The sequence below is a fragment of the Dryas octopetala genome, chromosome 3 (assembly GCF_963921425.1).
Source record: "Dryas octopetala chromosome 3, drDryOcto1.1, whole genome shotgun sequence".
In the NCBI taxonomy this organism is placed as follows: Eukaryota; Viridiplantae; Streptophyta; class Magnoliopsida; order Rosales; family Rosaceae; genus Dryas; species Dryas octopetala.
The window spans coordinates 2,458,992-2,483,927 of NC_141368.1; the positions used below are offsets into that span (position 1 = coordinate 2,458,992).

The 24,936-nt window shown below is 37.7% G+C and overlaps 5 protein-coding genes and 1 pseudogene across 5 annotated transcripts; 3 read left to right on the top strand and 3 right to left on the bottom strand.

The window, feature by feature from the left end:
• Positions 1-150: 150 nt before the first annotated feature.
• On the bottom strand, positions 151-3,981 carry LOC147289483 (calcium-dependent protein kinase 26-like). Its single transcript, XM_086238379.1, has 5 exons — positions 3,790-3,981; positions 2,314-3,232; positions 1,902-2,198; positions 1,045-1,455; positions 151-961 (listed from the first exon to the last, which is right to left on the bottom strand). The coding sequence occupies exons 2-5, from the start codon at positions 2,900-2,902 to the stop codon at positions 699-701; spliced, it is 1,560 nt and encodes a 519-aa protein (XP_086094505.1). The 5' UTR covers positions 2,903-3,232; positions 3,790-3,981; the 3' UTR covers positions 151-698.
• A 928-nt stretch (positions 3,982-4,909) lies between these two features.
• LOC147289484 (Transducin/WD40 repeat-like superfamily protein) lies at positions 4,910-8,884 on the top strand. The gene is made up of 9 exons (XM_086234860.1): positions 4,910-5,675; positions 5,799-5,894; positions 6,639-6,728; positions 6,820-6,921; positions 7,119-7,265; positions 7,365-7,484; positions 7,586-7,645; positions 8,035-8,132; positions 8,249-8,884. Exons 1-9 carry the CDS (start codon positions 5,226-5,228, stop codon positions 8,388-8,390), a joined length of 1,305 nt encoding a protein of 434 aa, XP_086090986.1. The 5' UTR covers positions 4,910-5,225; the 3' UTR covers positions 8,391-8,884.
• A 117-nt stretch (positions 8,885-9,001) lies between these two features.
• Positions 9,002-11,501, bottom strand: LOC147289485 (GroES-like zinc-binding alcohol dehydrogenase family protein). The gene is made up of 6 exons (XM_086234861.1): positions 11,198-11,501; positions 10,993-11,060; positions 10,529-10,765; positions 10,098-10,388; positions 9,544-9,731; positions 9,002-9,345 (listed from the first exon to the last, which is right to left on the bottom strand). The coding sequence occupies exons 1-6, from the start codon at positions 11,322-11,324 to the stop codon at positions 9,153-9,155; spliced, it is 1,104 nt and encodes a 367-aa protein (XP_086090987.1). The 5' UTR covers positions 11,325-11,501; the 3' UTR covers positions 9,002-9,152.
• Positions 11,502-12,471: 970 nt separating this feature from the next.
• LOC147289486 (pentatricopeptide repeat-containing protein At2g22410, mitochondrial pseudogene) lies at positions 12,472-15,134 on the bottom strand (annotated as a pseudogene).
• A 1,548-nt stretch (positions 15,135-16,682) lies between these two features.
• On the top strand, positions 16,683-24,696 carry LOC147289487 (protein HOTHEAD-like). Its single transcript, XM_086235482.1, has 4 exons — positions 16,683-16,705; positions 22,689-23,303; positions 23,480-23,873; positions 24,033-24,696. Exons 1-4 carry the CDS (start codon positions 16,689-16,691, stop codon positions 24,588-24,590), a joined length of 1,584 nt encoding a protein of 527 aa, XP_086091608.1. The 5' UTR covers positions 16,683-16,688; the 3' UTR covers positions 24,591-24,696.
• On the top strand, positions 18,308-19,120 carry LOC147289488 (peptidoglycan-binding LysM domain-containing protein). The gene has a single exon (XM_086235483.1). It carries the CDS (start codon positions 18,425-18,427, stop codon positions 18,758-18,760), a length of 336 nt encoding a protein of 111 aa, XP_086091609.1. The 5' UTR covers positions 18,308-18,424; the 3' UTR covers positions 18,761-19,120.
• Positions 24,697-24,936: the final 240 nt, after the last annotated feature.

Here is a 24,936-nt window from a genome sequence, read left to right on the forward strand (position 1 = left end):
ACATCCACAAAAAAAAATTTGTAACAAAGAAATCTACCAATCATAAGTTCCATATAAATTGCTAAAAATCGCAAAATGTAATATAAAGATCTATGATTTAATCTACATGGATGAAACTGATAGGGAAGGGAAAAAGAAAAAAGAAGAAAAGAAAAACCCAAACAGTTATAAGTTATATCATAAGACTTGGGAAGCATTCTATGAACAATCACTTTATACAAAAGAGCAAAGCTTCACTAGCCATAACTTGTCACTCTTCCTACCTAGCACCTACCACTAAAAAACAAAACCCACTCTCCATATCAGGAAGACAATCAATCATCATACCACCTATTTGAAACTAACACGAAAAGTGGCACTAAACATCAGGAATCAGCCAAATGGAAGCAAACAGGCCTGATACAATACACTAGCTTATTAACTTCACATGAGCATGTTAATTTCTGCACACCATACTTCATCAGAATCCTCCACCCTATCTTTTACTCTTCCTACCTACCAGTAAAACCAAAAATTCACTCGCAATATCAAGAAGACATCTATCATCATACGACCACCCATTTGAAACTAACATGACAAGTGGCACTAAGCATCAACACTAGCTTAGAATCTTCACATGAGCATTTTAATTTCTGCACACCATAATATTTGATCAGAACCCTCCACCTTATCTTGTACTGTTTCAGGTTCCACACGATTCAACAGACAAGAGAAGATCTTAGAGAAGTAGGAAGGTGTGTGCATGATGACCAACGAATGATTGATTCGGTCACCATGATATCTAATTGCTCATGCTCACCAAGTCCAATTGTACGGTTCCTCTTACTGTGGATTCCTGACGTCCTAGACCCAGTTGTTCCCCCTGCTCTTTTAGCTTCCACTGGTTTACTAACCATTTCTCTAGCTTCAAGCCTAAATGAAAGGGAATTTGACAACACGAGCAGCTTTCCGGAGCTTGTATCTGCATCACAATGCATTAATAAGATTTTAGATGGGGTTTCTATAAGACTGGTGCAGGAAGCAGGAAAATGTAACTCAAAATACCTTCATGAATTGCATCTACTTTGGATATGCTGGCTGAGAACTCTAACGTACAACTACCTTCCTCAACCACAGGACCAGGGCTGAAGAATGCAAAGCTTGGCATTGAGGGAACATGGGAGGCGAATTCCAAGCCATTAGAATCACCATTGCTACTGAACGAAAACCCACTGGATAAGCAAGGAGTAGATGGTTCCACCAGGAGAGAAGAAAAAGATGACCTGCATGTGAATGCTGGTGATTGGGCATCATATAAAGTAGGTGATCCAGATCCAAAGCTGATGTCCTGACTCCTGGACAGAAATGATGAGGTAGAGTATGAGCTACCGCCCACACCACATTCTCCACAACGTAGGTTTTCACATCGACTCGGCTGTTTAGGATATGGTTCATTACCCTTCATCCATGCATGATCTAAAAAAGGGAAAAATCACAAAGATTATAAAGAGTAATTATTTAATGAGTTAATAAAAGAAAGAAAAAGGGGGGGGTGCAAATCTCTCTTGGACTTAAAGCCTACAAGATTAGTTTAACATACAAGGTAAACTGCCTTGATTCACCAGTCCCAACACAAAGTGCGGAGTTATAGAAGTCCTTGATGCAAAATTGGTGTTGCCTTTATCAGAAGAATTGCAGTTTATAGATAAATAGCAAGGATCAATGGCCTATTTGAATGAAATTTATATTAATTTGTAAAACTATAATTTTGCATGTATTCATAAATGGCCAAAAAGAGATGACATATATCTTTATAAAGCCTTCTCCTAATGTGCATGTGCGTGCACATTCTAATATATCTAAGATCAGCATTTCAGTAAACTCTTGTGTGTATGTGCATGCACATTCTAATTTCTACCTACCTAAAACCTGCTGAGCAGTGAGCCTTTTAGAAGGATCTGTACATAGCATGCCTCTAATCAAATCCTTAGCTGATTCAGTAATGCGATCCCAGGGATCAGATGGGAATCTCAGATCAGCTGTTCTAACAGCATCGAATATCCGTGACTTTGTCTTCCCCCAAAATGGTGGCATTCCACTAACAAGGATGTAAAGAATAACCCCTGCACTCCAAACATCAGCAGCCTGGTTATAGCCCCCTGCAAGTACCTCGGGAGCTATATAAAACGGACTCCCAACTAACCCATGCAAACTCTGCCCTGCTTGAACCAAAGTATTGTCAAAAATCTGACCAACTCAATGTTTTAGCGGAAACAATTAACCAATATAATACAAAAACCAAATCATCAAAAAGTAAACAAAATATGGAAGTACCAGGCTTGATGTATGTTGCAAGACCAAAATCTGCCACTTTAATTGGAGATGAGCAGGCTTTTGTGGCTAATAGGATGTTCTCAGGCTTCAAATCTCTATGAACAACCCCATTTTCATGACAATATAGAACTACCTGAATCAGATGCCTAAAGAGAACCCTGGCGTCAGACTCAGAGAATCGCCCATGCTTCTCTAACTGGTGGAAAAGCTCCCCTCCTGCACAAAGCTCCATCACCAAATGAACGTACTCTTCCTCCTCATACACCGCCTTCAAATCTACAACATTTGGATGCCCAGATAACCTGGTCATGATTTCAATCTCAAGCTTGATGCTTTGCACATCATCTGAGGTCACTAGTCGATCTTTAGCAATTGATTTGCATGCCAACACCTCTCCAGTCAACTTATCAGTGCACGCCCTAATAACCCCAAACTGCCCCCAACCTAATTGCTCCCCAAGAATGTATCGATCTTTCAAATTTGAGGTCTGGTTTGCGTCCAAAATGGAGGAATTCAAGCTCGCGACTTTGTAACAATTGCATGGCCGTGCTGATGGTCCATTGCCGCTGTTGCTCTTGGCAACAGCCATACCAATTTCCTGCTTCCCAACCAACCCAGAATATTAATGACAGTCTCTCACAAATTTCTATTTTCAAGCTTTTGTGTAGCTGACTTCAAAACCCTTTTCCAATAGAACAGAAAGCTGAAGTTTTAAGTCAATATCTTTCTTTTGCTTGCATATGTATTCGCCAAAGCACACTTGAGTCAAAATCAGAAGAGAAGCTTCTTCCAGATAGTGTTCGAAGTTGGCAATGACGCTTACTATTACTTAAACCTTAAAAAAACCAAAAGCTCGAACTTTCAGCTGGGAATTCCTTTTAAACGTGAGTAGATCACCTGGATCTGGGAGGACATCAAACTGTACGACCAAAATTCAGTCTCACGCATTACATTCAAAATCAAAAGCAATAATTATAAGCAATACTCATTGAAGCAAATTCTATTCAGGGGGGAAAGATATCCCTTTTCTGTCTATTAACAATTTCTCTATTTTTGGAACTTGTCAAGCTTCAAAATCAAGCACAAAGCAGAATTCAAATTCAATTTAGACACAAATCTCCCACTATTCACACCACCCAAAATAGAAACAACAAAAAAAGTTTCAGCATTCTTATGAATAGATCAATCAGGAATCTCCAATAACAAGCTCTAGTCATCTGAAAACAAACACAATTTGCCTTATTCACCTTGCAAAAGCAAAAGCATCCGAACCCATCAACCTAAAAGTTCCCAACTTCACGAACAAAAACCAAATTCACCACAGCCCGTCAAAATTCAGTTGAAAACAAAGCGGCCCAGATCCATATTTCCAAGTATTCACACAAAAAATCACTTACAAACTAAACCCACATTCCCAAATTCACACACAGACTAGCAGACACGTTAAGAGAGACAGAGGGAGGGAGAGAAGGGTACCTGTTTAAACAGAGAGAGAGAAAGCAGCGCAGAAGAAGCTCCGTTGGAGCAGTGGTTTGATGAGCTCCCCAAGACAGAGTTCCTGTCTTGTGGGCTCTGTCTCTCTCTCTCTCTCCTTGGCTTGGTTTTGGCTTCCTCTCCGAGTCTCTGCTATAAAGCTTCTTGTTTATGATGTTGGGCTCTCCTTGTTTATTTTTCTTTTGCTCGCTATGATACTCATACTCCTTTATTTATTTTATATTTTCAATTCTTTTTTCAAATACGGGTTCTACTCGCTTGTCGGTTACTTAAAATACCGCGTACTCTCTCTATTTTTAACTACTTTCCTTTTCCTCAGCTAAAAAAGAAAACTACTTTCCTTTTTGGGATACCTCTAAAAATTCGAGCATATATATACTGATATACATTATTATACACACTCTTCTATCCTTGTCTGGACGAAGACAAAATTCGATAATTACATATTATTGAGATAACGAGAATAACTACGTAATGAGAAATTGTGTTAGAAAACTAGACAAAACAGCTACAAAGTGTGCATGTATGTAAATATGTAATGCTTTGACTTCATGGCTGCTTATATATGCTTTTAGATCGAGCCTATTAGAACAAAAATGCAGAAATGTTTTTTTGTAGAAGCTCAAAACGCTAATTTCTCGAGAATTTGAGAATTGACCGGTCATGCAGCAATTAGCTTCCAGAAAAAAAAATATATATAATTTAAATATTTTTCCTTAATTTGGAAAAACGCAAATGACAACTTATATTGTACGTAGTCTATATGATGAAGTGGAAGACTATTGCTCCATCACTTTGAAATTAAGACATGAGTTCCTTGTTCCCCTTTGAAGACTATTGCACCATCACTACTATTTAATAGATTTTTTTTAGATCCGGATTAATATTTAAACAACATCTAAAATAGTTAACACTTTGGCCATGGAATAAAAAAAATAGTTAACACTTTTTTTTTAGTTGATCAAATATCAATGATAGACTTGATAGTCCACCAGATCTAATATTTACTTTGGAAAATTACGGCAGCTGGGCGTACCATTTACAACCAGGGCATTTCCGTAATTTAACATTTCTCGTACCAGTAACGCAAATTCCATTTTTGTACATCACCTCCTCCCTCTTCGAGAGAGCGAGAAAGAGAGACTGAAGAGACTGAGAAAGAGAGTCTCACAAATCAAACACTCTTTCTTCTCCAAAATTTAAAAGGTTAGGGTTTCTGAAATTCGAATCCCCAAATCCCTCGCCCACAGAGGCAGAACAATAAATTTGGGGTTTCCGATTCTGCCCAACTCCGCGATCAGATTTCAATCACCAATCCCTCCAATCCATCTTGAAAACCTTTAAACACAGAAAAAGGACCACAAAAAATTGAAACTTTGAGTTCAATTCAACTAGAGAGAGATTGAAATCCGTAGCTAATGGATGTAGACGGAGGGGGCAACAAACGGGTCTTCCACAGACTGGGTGGGCCCCAACCCGATCTATCCAAGAACCAGAAGGTCTGCTACCATTGGAGAGCAGGCAAGTGCAATCGTCACCCATGTCCGTACCTCCACAGAGAGCTACCACCACCACAGTCACAACAAGGGTTTAATGGAACGGTGTCGTCTAAGCGCCATCACGCCTTCGCTAATTCGACCGACGGTCCCTCGGGGCAGCGTCAAGCTCCGAATAACTTCACCGGCGGCGGGGCATCTTCGACGTGGGGTCGTACAGGTGGCAACAGGGTATTCGTTAGGAAGACGGAGAAAGTCTGCAATTATTGGGTTCAGGGGAACTGTAGCTATGGGGATAAGTGTAAGTTCTTGCATTCATGGACTATGGGGGAGAGCTTCAGCTTGTTGACACAGCTTGAGGGGCATCAAAAGGTAAGTTTGATTGATATATTGGGTTCTCATTGTGTTTATGGCGTTAAGTTGTCTACTTTTTGGATTTTTCTTGGTCTTTATGTCATGGAAATTGATGGGTTTCTTGTGGTTTTCTGTGAACAGGTTGTTAGTGGGATTGCACTGCCTTCTGGGTCTGATAAGCTTTATACTGGTAGTAAGGATGAGACTGTGAGGGTTTGGGATTGCCAGTCTGGCCAGGTACTTGGTCACTTTTGGTTTTGTTTGTAAAGGTAGTTTATTTAGGAAACTCCAGTTTTCAGTTCTTTAATACAATTCTATGTTTGGTTGTTGAGAATTTATAGTTAAATAAAATAAATTTGAATAGTTGTTCTGCCTTTCGTTCTGTGATAGGTGAAAGCTTAATTTCTAATTGGTGGGGAAAACGGACTCCATTAGATGATCCCATTTTTTATCTTTGGATGAGGGCTTAGTTTAGTTAATTTTGAAGCACTAGTCATAGGAATTTTCCCTACCAATTCTGATTATAAAAAGGACACCACCTATAGGAATGCGAAAATTGTAATGTGATCCAATAACTCTGTGAAGGAAGCTCGTTACATAAATCACAATCTGTAAAAGATTAAAATAATAGATGGAGGTTGTATGCAGAAAGTATTTTCCAATCAACATCACTAAATGCAGATGTTATGATCCTTGTCAAATTGATGGAGATCACATTAGCGAGCAAATTGTGCAGGCTTATGAGTGTCAATAGCGAAAACTGTAGAAGGGAGACATGGGTTGTATTGTAGGATCATAGAAGAGTCTTGAGGGATTTTATCGAGAGAGCTGTTCACATGTTCATAGTTATTGTCTTTTTGTTTTCTCAAGTAATTTGTTCCTTGTGCATATTTTAGATAGTTGGATAATATTTATTCATTTCTTCTTGCTAATCCAGTGGAGTAGGAAAATAATCTGTGTTTGTATTTGTTTATTTTGCAGTGCATGGGAGTAATTAATCTTGGCGGTGAAGTAGGTTGTATGATCAGTGAAGGTCCTTGGATCTTTGTTGGTATACCAAATGTTGTAAAGGTAGGTCAGGAGGAATCTCTTGTAATGTGAGCTTATAGAAGTAGACTACAATGATATTCTGCCTCATTTATTCATGGATATGGTTTTGTAGGCATGGAACACCCAAGCTAACACTGAACTGAGTCTTAGTGGGCCTGTTGGACAAGTTTATGCCTTGGTTGTGGGTAATGATTTGCTCTTTGCTGGTACGCAGGTAATTCCTTGACTACTGTTATGGTTCAATTTTATGTTTGGTTCCCATTCCTGGTCAAGCCTTCTTATTCGGGCTTTCAGAAGTGACTATTGCTGTGTGTATAGCTGCATCATTGTGTCTCTCCATTTTTCTTTGTGCATGCATTTGTGGGATCAGCATATTTTCCTAAATTTTAGCAAAATTTGCCTTTGGTGCAGGATGGTTCTATATTGGCATGGAAGTTTAATGCAGTTGCTAATTGCTTTGAACCAGCTGCATCGCTTACAGGTCACACTCTTGGAGTTATTTCATTAGTAGTTGGAGCAAATAGGCTTTACTCTGGTTCAATGGACCATTCTATAAGGGTAAGTTGGGTTCATTATCATAAGCATCAACTCTTTCTGGCAGGAGCACTCGAGGCCATGTCATTTGTTCCCTTTATTTCTCACTTTTTATTCCTTTAGGTCTGGAGTCTAGAAACTTTGCAGTGTATACAAACACTAACAGAGCATACTTCAGTTGTGATGTCTATTCTTTGCTGGGATCAGTTTCTTTTATCATGTTCTTTGGATCAACAAATAAAGGTTCGTCTCATTTTCATGATTTGTAAGGTTGTATACATGTATAACTGTGTATTGCACTAGGACTGTAAACTTATTTAATTCCAATTTTTTTGTTTGTGCAGGTCTGGGTTGCTACTCAAAGTGGAAACTTGGAAGTAACGTATACTCACAATGAAGAACATGTATGCTGTTTATGTTTCAATAATGTATTCATTCTTTAGTTATATACCTGTTCCTGCATTGATCAACAAGAAGCTAGGTTATTTTCAAGATTTCAAGGTCGAAACTTTTAATGGCTTACCATTTAGAAGCTTTATTGTAACTTCTATTTGTTTGGGAAAATAGGTTTAGTTAGAACCATGGAACCACCTTTGTATCCTTGCTAGGCAGGTAGTTTGATGGGAACACTATTATCATAAATTTATTCCCCACAATGGCTGAATGATTTCACTTGGTCTTTCACATAGTGATTGAAATTTCAGTTCCTGCACCTATTATCATTATAGGTTATCTATTAATTTCAATTTGACATGATATGTGGAGTCTAATGATGCTTATGACCTTTGTGCAGGGTTTGCTTACACTCTGTGGGATGCACGATTCAGAAGCCAAACCAGTCTTACTGTGTGCTTGCAATGACAACACAGTCCGCGCCTATGATTTGCCATCGTGAGCTTTCAACACTACTCTCTGCTGATGTCTTTTTTTTTTTCTCCAAAAAATATATTTTTCAAGCATCTCACTTTGCTGTAATTGTTTTCTTATCGTTCTATTATATGCTCTAGGTTTTCCGAGAGGGGTAAAATTTTTTCAAAACAGGAGATACGATCGATCCAGGTAGGCCCTGGTGGATTGTTTTTCACTGGTGATGGAACTGGTCAAGTGAGAGTATGGAAGTGGTTGACTGAACCAGCTGCTACTGCCTGAGAGAGAAGATTATTTATATGGACCACAATGTATTTTTAGTAATTCATCTTGATATTTTTTTTCTTCTGGGTTTTGTAAGTGTAGGGTCCAAGGAATTATGGTTTTTTTTTTTTTGGTTCGGAATGAAATTATGGGTTGGAGAGTTTTTGGATTTATAGAGTTAGGATTTAGTACCGCCAAGCTGCCAACCCTCTCCGTTCCTTGCAGTGTGCCATGGACATAAAGAAGCTTCGTGGGCCATGCAAGGTTGTAACTGCGGGACAAATCTCCATAAAGAGATGAGCATATACACATGCTGTTTGCGGCAGATCTGTGTGCATTAGATGATATGATGCTCTTATGAGTGATCGGTGATCAAAGTTGATTTGACTTTTGGAGTGTAAATTCCTCGTATTTTATTGTTATAACAGTGGGCCTGTGCAAATGCGCAAGAGAAATTATTCTCGCAACTTTTTTCAAGAACAATCAGTTATCGAATTGAGAAATTACTGCTCTCGTTCTTGGTCACTTTGCCAAAAATTTGGTTTGCAAGTTCACCCTTGTAGGTTGAATCTATAGTTTTTTGGAGCAAAAAAGATTTCCTACTAAAGAAAACGCATAACAAGAGAGAGTACGACAAAAACATCCAAACTTCATTAACAGAAGGAGAAGTCTATAATTATCATATATGTCACTTATTTATTCAATCATAAGATGATAATATTCTCCTCCTATCTCGTTGTTTTCAATATTAGATTTGATAGTATAAACTTGTAGCTGATTTTACAGATTAAACATGACCTTAATGGCGTTTCCCCCACGAGCACTGGTTTCAAAGGCATCTTCCACCTCCTTTTGAGAAAATCCAAACCGGTGTGTTATAAGGGGCTTGACGTCGATCTTGCCACTTGTAAGAAACTCGAGGCAGAGCGGCCATGTGTTCTTGTATCGGAAAATTCCAATTACATCAACCTCCCTACATTAAAAGACGAAACCACAATTATCAAGTAAACCCATGTGTGCAAATTCACGCCTTGATCTACAATGCCTATTTAATTTGTTTACTCTCACTATAAAAGCCATGTATGACAACATTATCTGATGTCCATTTTGCTTCATGAGTAAAGTATTCATGATTAGAAGGTTTAACTGAATAACTGGAATCAATTTATACCTGGCAGCAGCTGGAGTGAGTGGCACAGTCATCTCGCTGTGACCCATTCCCACAAGGCAAACTTTGCCACCGGGATGAGTAGCACCCAGGGCTGTTGACATGGTTTTATTAAAGCCTGCACAGTCAAAGCTTACATCCACTCCAGCTTTCATGGCTTTCTGTATCTTAACCACTTCTTCAGCTACATCCTGTAAGATAGTTTAGATAATCAATTCTAAGAACAAACCAAGGTCTAGTAAGAAGAGTAGAAGACACTGAGAAAAAGAAGCTAAACAAATCCCAAATTTTCCCTCTCCCTTGGCAGCAACAAGATTGTGAATAAGAACAAAGTTTGTGGGTCACAAAATGGAGGTTGGGGGACACTTGGAAATGGCTCATTTAAAAAAGGAAAGGAAAACTAGCAGGACTCTAAAAACAGCATTGACAAGTCCTTGCTTGTTAGAAGAAAATTAACAGAACATTTTAGGAATTCAAACCAGTCTACAGGTTTAGAATATTAACAAGTGAAAAAGGATGTCTGGCAATGAAAAATTAACATTAGAAACCCTGTGAACCTGAATATTTGTTGAAACTTTTACTATCTCATCTGCACCAAGAGTCTCTGCAACAGATAAACGGTGGTCATCCACATCCACGATGACAATTCTGGGTGCCCCAAAAGCACGAGCAGCTAGCAGTGTAACAAGCCCTATGGGTCCTGCTCCCATGACCAAAACATTTGTTTCTGGACCAATATTAGCTCGGCGACAAGCATGAACACCAACACTTAAGGGCTCACACATTGCCCCTTCCTCCAAACTCACATTGTCTGGCAGTTTAAAACATAAATCTGCAGGATGGACAACCTGCCAAAACAAACATGTACCTCAAAATTGAACTGCCTCTAATTCGTGATGCTGCATAATTCATCTTGTTCTAAAGCTTAATATAAAATTGTCGTGACAAGTTTACCATTGCTATATATAGTATATGCTGATATGTTTACCTGATTTGCTAGGGAACCATGAACTGGTGGACTGGCAAAAAACTTCATCTCGGGGCATAGATTGTATCGACCTTCTTTGCAAAGGCCACATTTCCAGCAACTGATACCGGGCTCTAGTGCCACACGGTCACCAGAAACCAGATGCTTCACCTCACTCCCAACTTCATCTATGATCCCAGCACACTCATGCCCAATAACCATTGGCTCTTTAACTACGAAATCTGCACATCTCATGGTCTGAAAGTAACAAGCAACAATTAGAACAGGGCTTTAAGTAATGATATATTGGATGAAACACAAGTGGGGAGTGGGGACTCAATATTTTCTACTTTAATTGCTCTTCAGATCAAAACTATTTGGCATATTTTCTTACTAATTAAGCAATGAAAAAGTGGTACCTTTAATCATCAAAAACCAAACGAAATTTTACAATTAATATACATCAAACTAGGGAAAAAGACCACCTTGAGGTAGTGAACGTCACTGCCACATATGCCAACAGCCTTCATCCGAACTCTAACATCATGGGCTCCTAAAATTAAGAAATCCCAGGATAATAGGCAAAAGCCGCAAAAGGGTCGCCAAAAGAATCAGTGAAAGAAATAATCAGAGGTCTTGGTTTCAAAAACAGTGATCAAATTAAAAGCTTTAAGGAAAAGAAATTGATACCAAGAGTGGGGAGCTTGAAAGGTTGAATCTTGAGGGTGTTAATCCCAACAAGCCAAGCAGCCATGTTCTCTTGTTCACCGTCTCCGACTTCCCCAGAACCTCCATGAGACATCCCTCCCTTACCCATCTGCTATCTCTGTTTGTGTGCGTTTGTCAGACTGAGAGTGTACCTACTGAACCGAGTGATTTTACTTTGTAAGATTTATAGATTCTATACTGTGATCTGGTCAAGCTGTGGGGGGTCACAGCAAATGAGCACCTTGTTTAATTTTAGTATCCACTATCCAGATAAATCCAACATCACGGTGGGCTATGATATGATCACCTTTGTTTTCTGCCACGCCTCATAAACCAGTAACCAATTACCACACCACAATCCTCCCAGAGTCCCAGGTGTCATGCATTGAGGAAGGTGTCATTGGTTGCCATCTCTGTAGACCATAGAGTATATCCTACCTCAAAGAGCAAATGAATCACGCCTGCCCCAAAATTTGTCGCCTCACTATTCCATGAAAATGAAAGCCTGGCTAGCAAGGATAATTGTTTTTAATTATTTATTTTTATTAATCAATAATTATTTATGAGATTCGAACTTAAAATTTACTCGGACAAAAAAAATTAGGTGATATTTACGAGAATAAACCAAATGATCATCGACAACAAAAATAATACTTTAATAACGTCAAAACTATTAATTTAGATTATATATTTAAATGGTAGTTGAGAATCCAGAAGATTATATATTTAAATAGTAGTTGAGAATCCAAATTGTAACGAGAGAGAGAGAGAGGATATTTATATGAAAGGTATTGTAGACTTTTCGTGTGCAAAAAGAGTTATGAATGTATGTTTGTAAAAAAGAGATTATAAAAACAATTATCTCCAAAATAGGTTATGTAGTTCAATTTCTCATAGATTTTGCTACCTTTGGATTGGAGTAGCCGAATTAAGGTACAAGTGGATCCAAGCATAAAAGGAGTACAATATGTGACAGAGTATAGATTTAACGGATGCCACGATGATGCACATAGGCAAATGTCTGTAATATTCTCCATATGTGACCATTGAAATGGATACCCCAATGTACCAACAAAATATTAAAAGAAAAACAAATTATGAGATAAATTTAGAGATCATTTCGTGAATTATATGAATTATACTACTCTCATTGGTGAAGAAAAACAAATCCAATGATAATTTAAGATAAACTGTGGGTAACGTATAATTTTTTGGATAATTATGGTTCGTATAATTTATGGGACTGTGATCTGGTATTGATTAATTAGAAGTCAAGGCTTTCGTGTCAAATTAAAGCCTCGCGGTAAAAGTAGTCACTAGCAACTTGCATGGCAAGATTTAAATTGAAAACTTAATTTGTGAACGCATATATTGTTGTTAATTTGAGAGAATTGATATGCACTAGACGGGTGTCTGCATGTGCCCCTGCAGCTGCATCTGTGTGTATCCATTTGCTAGAAGGTAAGTTCTTCTGATGGGTTTACTTGGATCTGTATTGATGGGGTTATGGACTTAGTGTAGAAAACTATTTGCCTTTGCCTTCCAAAAGTAAGACAATGCCTCCCCAGAGAAATGCCCTCATTTGCCTTTGCCTTTGCCTTTTCCCAGCTGCTATTCTGTGGTGCCGAAGTCTATAATAAAAAATGTCTGTCTCTTTTACTAGCTTACAAAGGTATGAAATTGTCTCTCTAAGTCTGTATGTCATCAGGCTTGCATACTCCAGCAAGAGTTTGCCAATGCAGCTCCCTTACATATTTAAAGCTTCCCCCACTTCTAGCACCAGCCCATTTTCTGAGATGAGAACTTCCATCACAACTTGTCCTCACAAAGAATCCAACATTCAAAAACTCAACTGGCCCCCTAAAAGATGCTTTGCAATTCCAACATGGCAACACTTAGGATAAACCTCAGATGAAATCATCTCTGTTCCAAGACCAGCTGGGTCAATGTAATGCTGAGGTGCAGATAAGAAACTCCTACCGCTCATATCCATTCCATTATAACTGCCCCTGCACTAAATGAAATGGTCTGCTAAGATCCTCTATGTGTCTGATACATTATTTAATTGATTCCTCTTACAAGTGAGTCCTCACTCCCGCGAGTTATTTGATAATATACCATTTATTTCAATGGAACTACGACCAAATGGCTTCTGCACGTTGCTCTCATCCATCAATTCTCTTATTTTTATAACATCATCCCATCTATCTGAACCTGCATAAGTATTTGATGGGAGAATATAATTCCCACTGTTTGAAGGATCCAATTCAAGAAGCTTCTTTGTGACAATCTCAGCTAGGGCCACATTTCCATGAACCTTACAACCACTCAGCAATATCCTCCACACTACAACATCCGGAAAAATAGGCATATTTTGTATGAACTCATAAGCCTTGTCTAGTTTGCCAAAGCGGCTCAAAAGATCTACAACACAACCATAGTGTTTCATTTCTGGCATTAGTCCATGAATCTTTTCCATGCTTTCAAAATATTCCAATCCTTCATCTACCAATCCAGCATGAACGCAAGCTAATAAAATACCAACAAACACTCCATGAGTTGGTCGAATACCTTCTCTCAACATCTGCGAGAAGATTTCAAGTGCAGAATTTGCAAAACCATTCACAGCAAGGCCTGAAATTACTGAAGTCCATGACACCGAGTCTTTCTTCTCCATCCCTTGAAACACGTCCAGTGCCTTCCCAACCACCCCACATTTGCAATACATATCTACCAAAGCGTTTCCTACATAAATATCTTCTTTCACACCATGCTTCTTTATGTAGTGGTGCACAGCCTCTCCCACATCAAGTGAACCCACATGGGCACAAGCAGAAAGCACACTAGGCACTGTTATTTCATCTGGTCTCACATTAGCTGCCATCATTTCTTGAAAAAGACTCACGGCCTTAGTATGTTGGTTGGCTTGAGAGTAACCAGTGATCATGGAAGTCCAAGAGATCACATCCCTATTCGGCATCTCATTGAAAAGCTTTCTTGCATCAACTAAGTTTCCCACTTTAGCATACCCTGTGATCATGGCATTCCATGAAACTATATTTCTTTCACACATCCGATCAAATACTTCCCGGGCAAAATTTACCAAACCACGCTGTCCATACATATCTATCATAGTGTTCCCCAAGTAAACATCAATCCGAACATGATTTTCTTCAACATACTTAACCATAGAGTCTGCAATTTTCCATTCACCCAAGTAACTACATGCTAAAATAACTTTCATCATGGTCACTGCATCGGCCCTCACATTCGCTGCCTGCATTGCCTCAAAAAGACCCAAAACCTCCTTAAATCTATTGAACTGACTATACCCACATATCAAAGAGTTCCATGAGACCAAATCTCTGTCCTGCATTCCATCAAACACGTTCTGAGCAAAACCCAAAACACCACACGACGCATACATATGAATCAATGCATTGGAAACAAAAAGATACGGTTCCAGCCCAAGTTTCAGTGCATGGCCATGGACCTTTTGGCCATGTACAATACTGGAAACTCGAGCACAAGCCTTGAAAATGAATATAAAGGTCAAATGATTCCCAGCCAATCCTTGGTTGTACATACGGTTATACATGTGAATTGCTTCAATGGGTTGGTGACTTTGTGACAGTCCACGGATCATATGGTTCCAAACCAACAATGTGGGTCGCTGAATTTGATTGAAGACCAAATGGGCTTTGTTTAAATCCGGTGGAGATAGTGCGTAATATCTAATAACGTCGGAGATTGAAGATGGGTCTTTGTGGAGGTGGGTTCTGATAAGGCGTGCGTGAAGCTGTTTGATTGGGGTCAAGGAGATTGGTCTGTTGGTCACTCGCTCTGATTTCTGGGTCGCTGTGGAGGTGTTGAAATGGCGCGTAATGGGTCTTGCGAGTTTCATGGGGAACGGTGTTGGTTTTTGGTTGAATTTTGAATTGGATTTCAGGCAAAAATTGAAGTTGCATGGTGACAAAACTAGCTCATAGTCAGTAAGTCAACATTTGTTCTTCTAAGTAGTAATATGGGCTGGGCCTTTTTGGACTTGGGTTTAAACATTTTAATATGGGCTGGAGTATCCAAATTTCCATCTTTTACCATCTCCCAAGAGCCCATATATATGGGCCCAAATTATTAAGGCGGCTAGTTTATTCATAACATGGTGCTTTGACAATGATCTAGTCACCTTTTTTAATTAGGTCCTCCATAAAGATAGTAATTATATGCTAATTGGAAATTTGTGTCATCCTGTCGTGTAAAATAGGAATGATATATGTCATCAGCAGACAGCAGATGTCACTTCCAAATGTGTTTAGTGCTAAATTGTGGTTGAAATATGTTTCAAGATAATTGACATTAGGACTGTGGCCACCATTTGAGATAAGTGAATATCTTAAATGTGTTATATTGCTTCCTATCACCATTTCATTGCAATTGGAAACTGATGCGTAAGATATTATTACTGAATAATGGTGGATGATGACTCCAAATATAGGGAATGATATATACACCAATTCAAAACTTTTTGTATCAGAAATGGACTCATCCTCCATCTTTTGGCTAATGGCATGTGCTTAATTAGTTAGCATGAAATCTGTACGAAAAGTTTTCTATGGCTTGAAGTGACTAAACATTAGCATGTTATGTGATGTTACAGTACGTTATACTTAAAAAAAATTTCATAACAGAAGTGCAGCATTTATGTGTAAGATATATATATGTACAAGAATGTTCTAAAACTAACTGGTTAACAAGTTAATACAAAGCTAACCACCATGTTAGGCCCACTGCATAATGTAATCTCCAAATCCGAACCATCTATTTTTTAGGCCCTACTTCAAAGATCATCTCTATAAAAAATCTCTAAAATCGAAAGTCATTTAATCATTTGATTATGATAACAATTATTTATGTGCTTTTATCGAAAACGATGATAGTCTATTTATTTGATCACAATTAGATAACTAAATGATTTATAATGTAGTTGATTTTTTATAATGATGATTTTTGAAGTATGACCTAAAAAATGAACGGTTCGGATTATGAGATTAGTTATATGGTGCGCCCAAAAGCATAGTTAGATTCGTATTAATTTACTAACTAGTTAGTTTTAGAGCACTCCTCTATATATGTATATAAAACAATACGTCCCTCAGTCCTTGGTTGGAAGAGCTCCTCCAATCCCCTATTATAAGAGCATGTCTTTTTTTGGTCTTTTCATTGTAAATAAATAAAAATTAATTCATAAATTGAATAAAAAAGACCAAAAGGACATGCAAACTCCTCCAACCAGGGGACTGAGGAAAGTATTGTTCATATATATATATATATACTAACATAATCCATTAAATAAATTAGTATATACGAGGTACTAATTACATATATGAGCTTGATAATTGAGATCGATGTGTAAGTTTTTCGTTGACTTGCCTTTTAACTTAAGACTATTGCTTGATAAGTATTAATTATTTCCATGGAATTAGATATCACGTACCAATTTAATTAGAGACTCAGTCCAATGGTTTGGTAGATAGTCGATTTGAATGGCTAGAATCATCATCATCAATATACAAAGTTCTACTTGCAAGAAGCAGGTATGTGTGGAAGGAAAATTTACCCTGTTTTATATATAGTAGACTTTCAATTCCTATTAAATTTATATAGTTCATATATATGCATACCATGCCAAACCATGCAATATTTTTTATTTTTTCTATTAAACTCGTCCCATACCATATTAAATGATCATACGCTAACATCCAACGTCCAAATTACATCATAAATATGCAATAGACAGAATTAATCAAGATTTATATGCCAAACATTATACAAAAGAGTAATGCTAGAAATATTTACTGCATATGTATCATACTTTTAATTATACAAGTGAGTACGTTTCATCTTTATAAAAAATGTGGTACAACATGTGATTAAAAAAAAAATTATAGTATTCATAACATTTTATTTATAGCTATGCAGTAGCTAACAACATCCATTTGTCCACATCTCTCATCCACTCCACCACCGACCTGGACCCTCCGAGTGATTAAATGCATATATGCCACCCCTTTTATGATCCCATGAAACATTAATTCCCAACTTAAACACATTGATGATATATCGTAACTCTCCAATGTGCTTAAACAGTAAAACTTTCCGCTCTAATTGGTTGTCGACTGAGAATGATATATGGTTTTTATTGGTCCACCCAAACCCAAAACAAAAAATTAAGAATATATATATCGAACCCAAAAACCCATAATATAGTTTGGTCCCTGTTTGCCATAATCTGTGATTGTGTGAATGAATGAATTGGTCAACTGGTCCAATAGGTCATGCACTGTGAGCACGCCAGGAGGCAAAGGTCCAAAAAGTCTCTGAAAACCTATTTGGAACAAAAGGTCAAAGACTTTAGCCATCACACAAGTTTTGATCGATTTTGGGTCATGCAGGTTAGTTGGTTGAGTCGGGTTTTTTCTAGGTGGTGAGTGGGGAGGCCCTCAATTTCCACACGCAATTTCCCACTTTCCACCCCCCACACAAATTTGCAACCCCACATTTTCCGCCACTACCCACACCCACCATCTTTCTCTTCTGAAACTGAAAATTCTAATAAGCCTAATTAATTATTGTATAATTGATTGCCCTTAATATTATAATATAGAAATTAGTCTAATATTATGTATTTTCAATATCTATATAGTTTCTTTCTCCATCCATGTATATCCCTCCTACTATAGCAACATCAACATGGTTATCTAGCACATGACTCAGCCTTATTTAATATTACTTTAATTTCTTGTTCAACATGCCAAAATTGAAAAATCTACTCTGATTGTCCTAACTAAATGGCCCTTCTTTCCAAAATTAAAAATCTAAAAACCCATATATCAAACCCTATTAATAAAATTCATCATAAACAAAAAAAAAAGTTAATAAATTAAACTTGTCCTTTTCAGTAATTGATCATTTCAGTAATTGATCTTTTCAGTAATTGATCAATCAGTAGGCAAGGATGATGTATTCACTTTTAAATACTAAGAGCCAAGTCCACATTGAACCCAACTCCCTCCCAACGCAAACGACCAAAAACCTCTCATCTTCATATAAATACATACTCACACTTGCGTCTGTTTCATCAAAAACCCATATCTCATTTCTTTCAACCAAACAAACCCGTATCTCTCATTTCTCGTTTTGATCTCATATATGGCTTTCTATGTCTCACTGAAACCCTTAAAAGTATCGATACCTATGGCCGATGCATCCTCCTGGTACTGTGCTATAGTCCTATTGGCCTTAATCCTGTTGGCTTCGATCAGAGAGAATAATTCTGCGACGTCAGCTGACGACTCGGTTCGAGGGAACCGTTTCTGGAACGGCCGGCCCTGCGATGAAATCTACGTGGTCGGAGAGGGCGAGACCCTCCACACCATCAGCGACAAGTGCAGCGACCCGTTTATTGTGGAGCGCAACCCGCATATCCACGACCCGGATGATGTTTTCCCCGGACTCGTCATCAAGATCACTCCTTCCAGAACATAGAATTATATATAAAGCTTTCAATTTCAGAGGCGCGCAGTAGCTAGCTAGTACTAGTTTTAAAGCATAACAGTTTGTATATATGTTTTTTTTTTTATGAACCCAGAAGCAGCTTAATTTTATGTTGTAACATATACAGAATCATCAATTTTATAATTTCATAGGACAGTCACCAAATTTACTTAGGAACCTTTTCATTTCTTCGTAATTTAATTTCAAATAAACACACACTTCTTTTTATTTTCTTTGTTTGGATTCACTGCCTAATGTTAAGAACTTATGAGGGCTATGACCCCAGGCTAGCTTTGTATACTATCATGAAAAGAATGAAATATCAATGAAATTGAAACTCTTTGTATTTAATTACTTTTATTCTTTTGCATATATATATATATATGCTTGATAATAAGTTGATATGTTAATGCAGTTTTGGCTTTTCCATGGCTTTTTTCAGCATATTTAATTCATTAATAAGCAAATCTCGTCTGAAAAATCTGAATATAATCCTAATTCAATTGCAAATTTGCAATTAATACACGATGATCGAATTCATTAATGACCTTTTGTTTTCTTTCTGTTCTCTTATTCAGTTTCTCTTGGCTGTTTGTGCTTGGAAGAGGTAATCTTTTGGAGAAGAAAGAACAAAATATAATTTAAAATATAATTTTATCTAAAATTTAAAACGCAATTAAGTAATAACGGAAAGGTATGACATGCAGTTGGGCAGGCGAGAGCAGCCATCAGCTTTTGCGGTTTTGCCTCGACCAACTACCATGAAATTAAGAATTCAGCCTTTTTGACGACATATACAAGAATAAGTTCATATCTAATTAAATGTTTGCATTTAATTAATTACGTGTTTGTAAATACATGTTTGCCGTATGCTTTTTGTTTTACAAAATAATTAAGCCATAATTATTTATCTTTGTAATTGTAATTTCTATAATCTGTATATATGTCATGGAAATTATTGGAAGAAGCTAGCCGACCTAAATTATTTTCTTCCTTCCTACTTCCTAGTTCCTATTGATTATATCATAATTTATCAGAAAAAAAAAATTATATCATAACTGTGAGTTGACATGTCCGTCCCATTTGATTGGACTATTTCATCATTTAGGCGATTTGTGAAACATATTTCTTTCTTGATCTTTTCTTTAAATTTTGTTTTAATTACGCAACAATGAAATTAAAGGCATGGATGAATCATCAATGCGTTAAAGTTGGACCGTAGGCCTAGAGAGTAGAGAGTAATACCTCTCAACGTTATTATCAGGGTTGACGTACAATCAAGTAAATGCTGTCAATGTTAGTTCGATTTATTTATTAATCATTTCATGCATGTACGTGTTAGTGAGTTAGTCTGTTAGATGATCTTACTTGAAGCTCAATACTCAAATCTCTTACTTTAAATTAAACTCATCATAACACACATAATATTCGATCCTCATCAAATAAAAATATACATTTTGATTAACAATTTCTAACTTATACTAGAGAAATAAAAAACATTGAATTTCAAGCAAAAGGCTAGGATACAAATGATAGAAATAACACTTGACATGCCTAATTAAAATTCAATGTAAAAAAAAAAAAAGGAAAGTAATTTTCAATCTTTTGTTTCCTATCTAAATTTAGTCTTTGGCTTACTACCTCCCGTGGAGCATAGAGCATCATGATAAACGTGGACCGACTATGGACCATGCCGAATAATCCGCTTTTATTTGGGTAGGGTGTACATGATTTTGTTATCTCTTATCCACTTTAGGTAGTTGAACATGTTGCATGTTTGATATGGTCTAATGGAAATAATACCAAAGACGTGTTATGTTCTTGAAACTTCTTGGTACACTCCATTCCAATATGGATAATGACATAATGTTGACTAGCAAAGGCAATGAAATAAAAAAATATTAAAAATTTGATCGAGTGTGATTGGGTGTTGGACCTGATCAGGCATCCTTCTGGTAGCCTTGAACACTGAGCTAAGGCCCAAAATACCCGATGGGGTACTATGAGGCAAGCCCATTAACAATTTTGATGGCGTGCAATCACTACAAGAAATGTGAGCAAAACACACCCCTCATTGGTGGCACAAAATTGGGTGGCAATTGAGAACTTTAGTCCTTATTGCCGAATTGATACCCATTTTTATTAAAATCAAGACACTTCAGTCCCTATTGTTTAATTGTCACCTCATTCTATGTCACCAATGATGGTGTGTTTTACTCACATTTCTTGTAGTGAATTCAAGTCGATCCAAACATTTAGCTTATTTTCTTGGTTCATAAGCATATATGATCATTTAGCTTAACTGCTTAAGGGTCAATGAACATTTTATGATCATTTATTAAATAAAAAAAACTTTCATTTGAATTGCTCATATGAGTATGACTTCCATGCCCAACTGTGACGTTTTGTTTTTGGTCTGAACTGTGACCTTAATTAAAACCATATGCATGCAAGTGCAAGTATATAATAACTCAATCAAATTCAGCGTCCTATAAGTAATTAATTTATATTCGGACAAGGATGGCTTAATTGTTTTCTTCCCACAAGTAGAACTTAATTGGAATTAAGGCAAACTTCACTCTGCGCAAAAAGACCTCCAATTATATTATTTGAATTAATTGGATTCAACTAATACTTGCATGGGCAGTTGAGCTACTTCACAAAATTAATTAAGTTGCTTTTCCTCATTCTCCTCTTCCATCCGCATCTCTTAAGTCTTAAATCCACAGCGTTTTATGGCAATCCGAGAATTGAGATAATATATATTTGTCAACATGCATTAATAATTTAATACCATATAATGCATGTTTAAATAATAGTATTAAATAATTTCTATAAAATTAGAATCCTCTACTGATGTTTTGGTAATCTTGTATTTTATCCAAAACGACATAAGCATAAGATTGAGACATCATTTTAGACTTTTCCATTATAATATTTTACTAATCTTTTTAGTACTAATTATTCAACTTAGTAGTTGCGGACCTGCGGTTGTATATGCGGACAAGAAGCTTGAAGCTTTTAATGAATTAGACATGAATAGGTGCCAAACCATGCATACCATTAATATCATGTCAATTTTAATTAATTACGTGACGCCTGTTTATATTCCTTAAAAAATAATGACATATATATATATAGTTTTTCATGGGCCATAAATGGCTATGAGAATATATTGGACGGTCTGAGAGTTTATCAAGATCAGCTCTTCTGTTCAGGTAATTAAGGAAGTGCTAGCGATATACGAGAAAACTAGGACAGGGTGCAAAGTATCAAAGTTGAATTAAGGACATTGTATCATCTTTACATGAGTGGGTGAAAATTAATGTTGTTGAACAACAACTCTATCGATTTCTATCAAAAAGCAAAAGCAAAGTTAGGTTTCTTTTTTTGTACATGCATAAAGAACGTTAGCTAGAGTCCCCGATACCTTAGGGTTTAGGCTACCTTATTTAAAGCACAGTAGTCTGGTTTTTGGTCAATCTGATCGAACAATACCCAGATACATACATATATTGCAGAATTAATATACTACTTGTTTTTTAGCTGTGGGGAAATTAATTAATTAGAGATCGAGAATGGGTTTCGGATCATTGTGGTACTGCAGATTCCTCGGAGCTTTTCTTGCTGGAATTCTCTTCTTTCATCCTCGATTTTGTTATTCACAGAAAGGTAGGGATTATAAATGATATTCATGCACTAATTTCTATCTTTCCCTCTCTCACACACACAGACATGTGGAGGGTGACTCAAATTTAAATGAATGAATAATTTTAGCCGAACTAGTTAAAATGTATGATTAAAGAAAAAGAAAATAAAGTGTAGTTTTTCATCGTGAGACTGCTAGAAAATGAAATATATAATTATATTATATGTTTTTTATCTGATGATTATTTACATATATGTTTATAGACTACAGATTTGTGAAAGAAGCAACATCAGCTCCAGCAGTGATTTACTACGACTACATAATCATTGGAGGAGGAACCGCCGGGTGTCCTCTAGCCGCCACTCTCTCTCACGGCGCCACCGTTTTGGTCCTCGAACGAGGCGGCTCGCCCTATGGCAACCCAAACGTCACCAACATCACCAATTTCGCCTCCGCTCTTCTAGACACCTCTCCCACATCCCCAGCCCAGCACTTCGTCTCCGAAGACGGCGTGTACAACGCCCGGGCACGCGTGCTGGGCGGCGGCTCGGCCGTCAACGCCGGCTTCTACACGCGTGCCAGCTCGCACTACGTTCGGGAAGTGGGTTGGAACCAGAAACTGGTGAACCAGTCTTATAACTGGGTTGAGAAAGTGGTGGCCTTCCAGCCGCCATTGAAGGGGTGGGAGAGCGCGTTCAGAGATGGTTTGGTGGAAGTGGGAGTGTTGCCGTACAATGGGTTCACCTTTAACCATTTGTATGGGACTAAAGTTGGAGGGACTATTTTTGATGCAGAGGGTCACAGACACACTGCTGCAGATTTGCTTCGGTATGCTGATCCAAGAAGGATCACTGTTTATTTGCATGCTACTGTGCACAAAATCTTGTTTAGATATGTTCCTGGTAAGTGGTAACTAGGGTTTACTATTTAGCTAGCTAGCAAGGTAGCATGCATATATTGGTTTTGAATTTAATTTGATGGCTTAACAAATTTAGTTAATTTTGGTGATTTATACCATATTAGATATCTAACATATTATGTGGTGACACTGTCACAGGAAGAACAAGACCACAAGCTTATGGTGTGATCTATACAGATGCACATGGAGTGAGGCACCGAGCATACTTAAAGAAGAACTCCAAGAATGAGATCATTCTAAGCGCTGGTGCAATTGGGAGCCCACAGATGTTGATGTTAAGTGGTGTGGGGCCGGCGTACCATCTCCGGGCCCACGGTATCAAGGTGGTGGTGGACCACCCCATGGTGGGCCAAGGGATGGCTGATAATCCAATGAATTGTCTCTTCATTCCCTCACCTTTACCAGTTGAGGTCTCCCTGGTCCAAGTTGTGGGCATCACAAGGTTTGGAAGCTACATTGAAGGAGCTAGCGGCTTGACCCTTTCTTATCCTTTGGCTCAAAGGCTTTCCAATGAATTTGAGCGGTTATTGAGTCAGGTTCCTATCTCTTACTTCTCCTATTCTCTGCCAGTATAATGCTTTTTTGGGCTGTATCATGGACAGGCTTTCAATTGGGCCTGGCCCAAGTTTATTAGCAAATTAATCCGTGTCACAGTATAAAAATGCCTACTTAGATGATTTGCTTTACATTTGCAGAGGGATTACCAGCCTGTCAGAGTTCCACCAGAAGCCATAGCCAGAGCTGCTCATACCATAAACGCAGTTGTGAACAGAACTCTTAGAGCCGGAGTGATACTTGAAAAAATCATGGGACCAGTCTCCACAGGTCATCTTGAGCTCCGAAACACAAATCCTTATGACAACCCCTTTGTCACCTTTAACTACTTCAAAGAACCAGAGGACCTAAGGAAGTGTATTGAGGGCATGAGAACCGTTATAAGCGTTGTCAATTCGAAGGCCTATTCAAAATTCCGTTATAGAAACATGCCTGTCGAAGCTCTATTTGACCTGATGTTGACTTTGCCCGTGAACATGAGGCGAAAGCATTTTAATGCCACAATTTCATTGGAACAATTTTGCAAAGACACTGTGATGACCATATGGCACTACCATGGAGGTTGTCAAGTTGGTAGGGTTGTTGATAAAGAATACAGGGTACTTGGGCTTGATTCGCTTAGGGTCATTGATGGGTCAACGTTTTATCGCACCCCAGGGACTAATCCTCAAGCTACTGTAATGATGCTTGGAAGGTAATTGAGTATATACAATGAGTTGTGCTATATATATTTGGCTGCATATATTAACTCTAATCTTGTATGTTGTGTGGTGCAGGTACATGGGAGATAGGATTCTGCATGGGAGATTATCCCGTGGGCCGTCAAAAAAGAAAAATTGATCCGACTTTTATTTTCCATACATAAAGTCAATGACTTGAAATACATGTCTATGTATGAGACAGTTAAATATTGTGTAGATTGGAACTTAATTACGAGTTGATGTCATGTTGTGACTTCAACTCCATATAGTTGAAGTGATCATATTTAATTAACTGAGGGGAAAGCTTTGCATATTCATTCGATGGTGACTTTTCGATATGATT

Excerpts from the sequence above, each read along its gene's own strand:
- LOC147289483 (XM_086238379.1), bottom strand. The coding sequence starts at position 2,902 with ATGGCTGTTGCCAAGAGCAACAGCGGCAATGGACCATCAGCACGGCCA. Across the intron at positions 1,456-1,901 it reads CACTGCTCAGCAGGTTTTAG|ATCATGCATGGATGAAGGGT; the intron begins GTAGGTAGAAAT and ends TCCCTTTTTTAG. Across the intron at positions 962-1,044 it reads AGTAGATGCAATTCATGAAG|ATACAAGCTCCGGAAAGCTG; the intron begins GTATTTTGAGTT and ends ATTGTGATGCAG.
- LOC147289484 (XM_086234860.1), top strand. The coding sequence starts at position 5,226 with ATGGATGTAGACGGAGGGGGCAACAAACGGGTCTTCCACAGACTGGGT. Across the intron at positions 7,266-7,364 it reads CAATGGACCATTCTATAAGG|GTCTGGAGTCTAGAAACTTT; the intron begins GTAAGTTGGGTT and ends TTATTCCTTTAG. Across the intron at positions 7,646-8,034 it reads ATACTCACAATGAAGAACAT|GGTTTGCTTACACTCTGTGG; the intron begins GTATGCTGTTTA and ends ACCTTTGTGCAG.
- LOC147289485 (XM_086234861.1), bottom strand. The coding sequence starts at position 11,324 with ATGGGTAAGGGAGGGATGTCTCATGGAGGTTCTGGGGAAGTCGGAGAC. Across the intron at positions 11,061-11,197 it reads TTTCAAGCTCCCCACTCTTG|GAGCCCATGATGTTAGAGTT; the intron begins GTATCAATTTCT and ends TCTTAATTTTAG. Across the intron at positions 9,732-10,097 it reads AAGTTTCAACAAATATTCAG|GATGTAGCTGAAGAAGTGGT; the intron begins GTTCACAGGGTT and ends ACTATCTTACAG.
- LOC147289487 (XM_086235482.1), top strand. Across the intron at positions 23,304-23,479 it reads GCTACTGTGCACAAAATCTT|AACAAGACCACAAGCTTATG; the intron begins GTTTAGATATGT and ends TGTCACAGGAAG. Across the intron at positions 23,874-24,032 it reads TTGAGCGGTTATTGAGTCAG|AGGGATTACCAGCCTGTCAG; the intron begins GTTCCTATCTCT and ends TTACATTTGCAG.
- LOC147289488 (XM_086235483.1), top strand. The coding sequence starts at position 18,425 with ATGGCTTTCTATGTCTCACTGAAACCCTTAAAAGTATCGATACCTATG.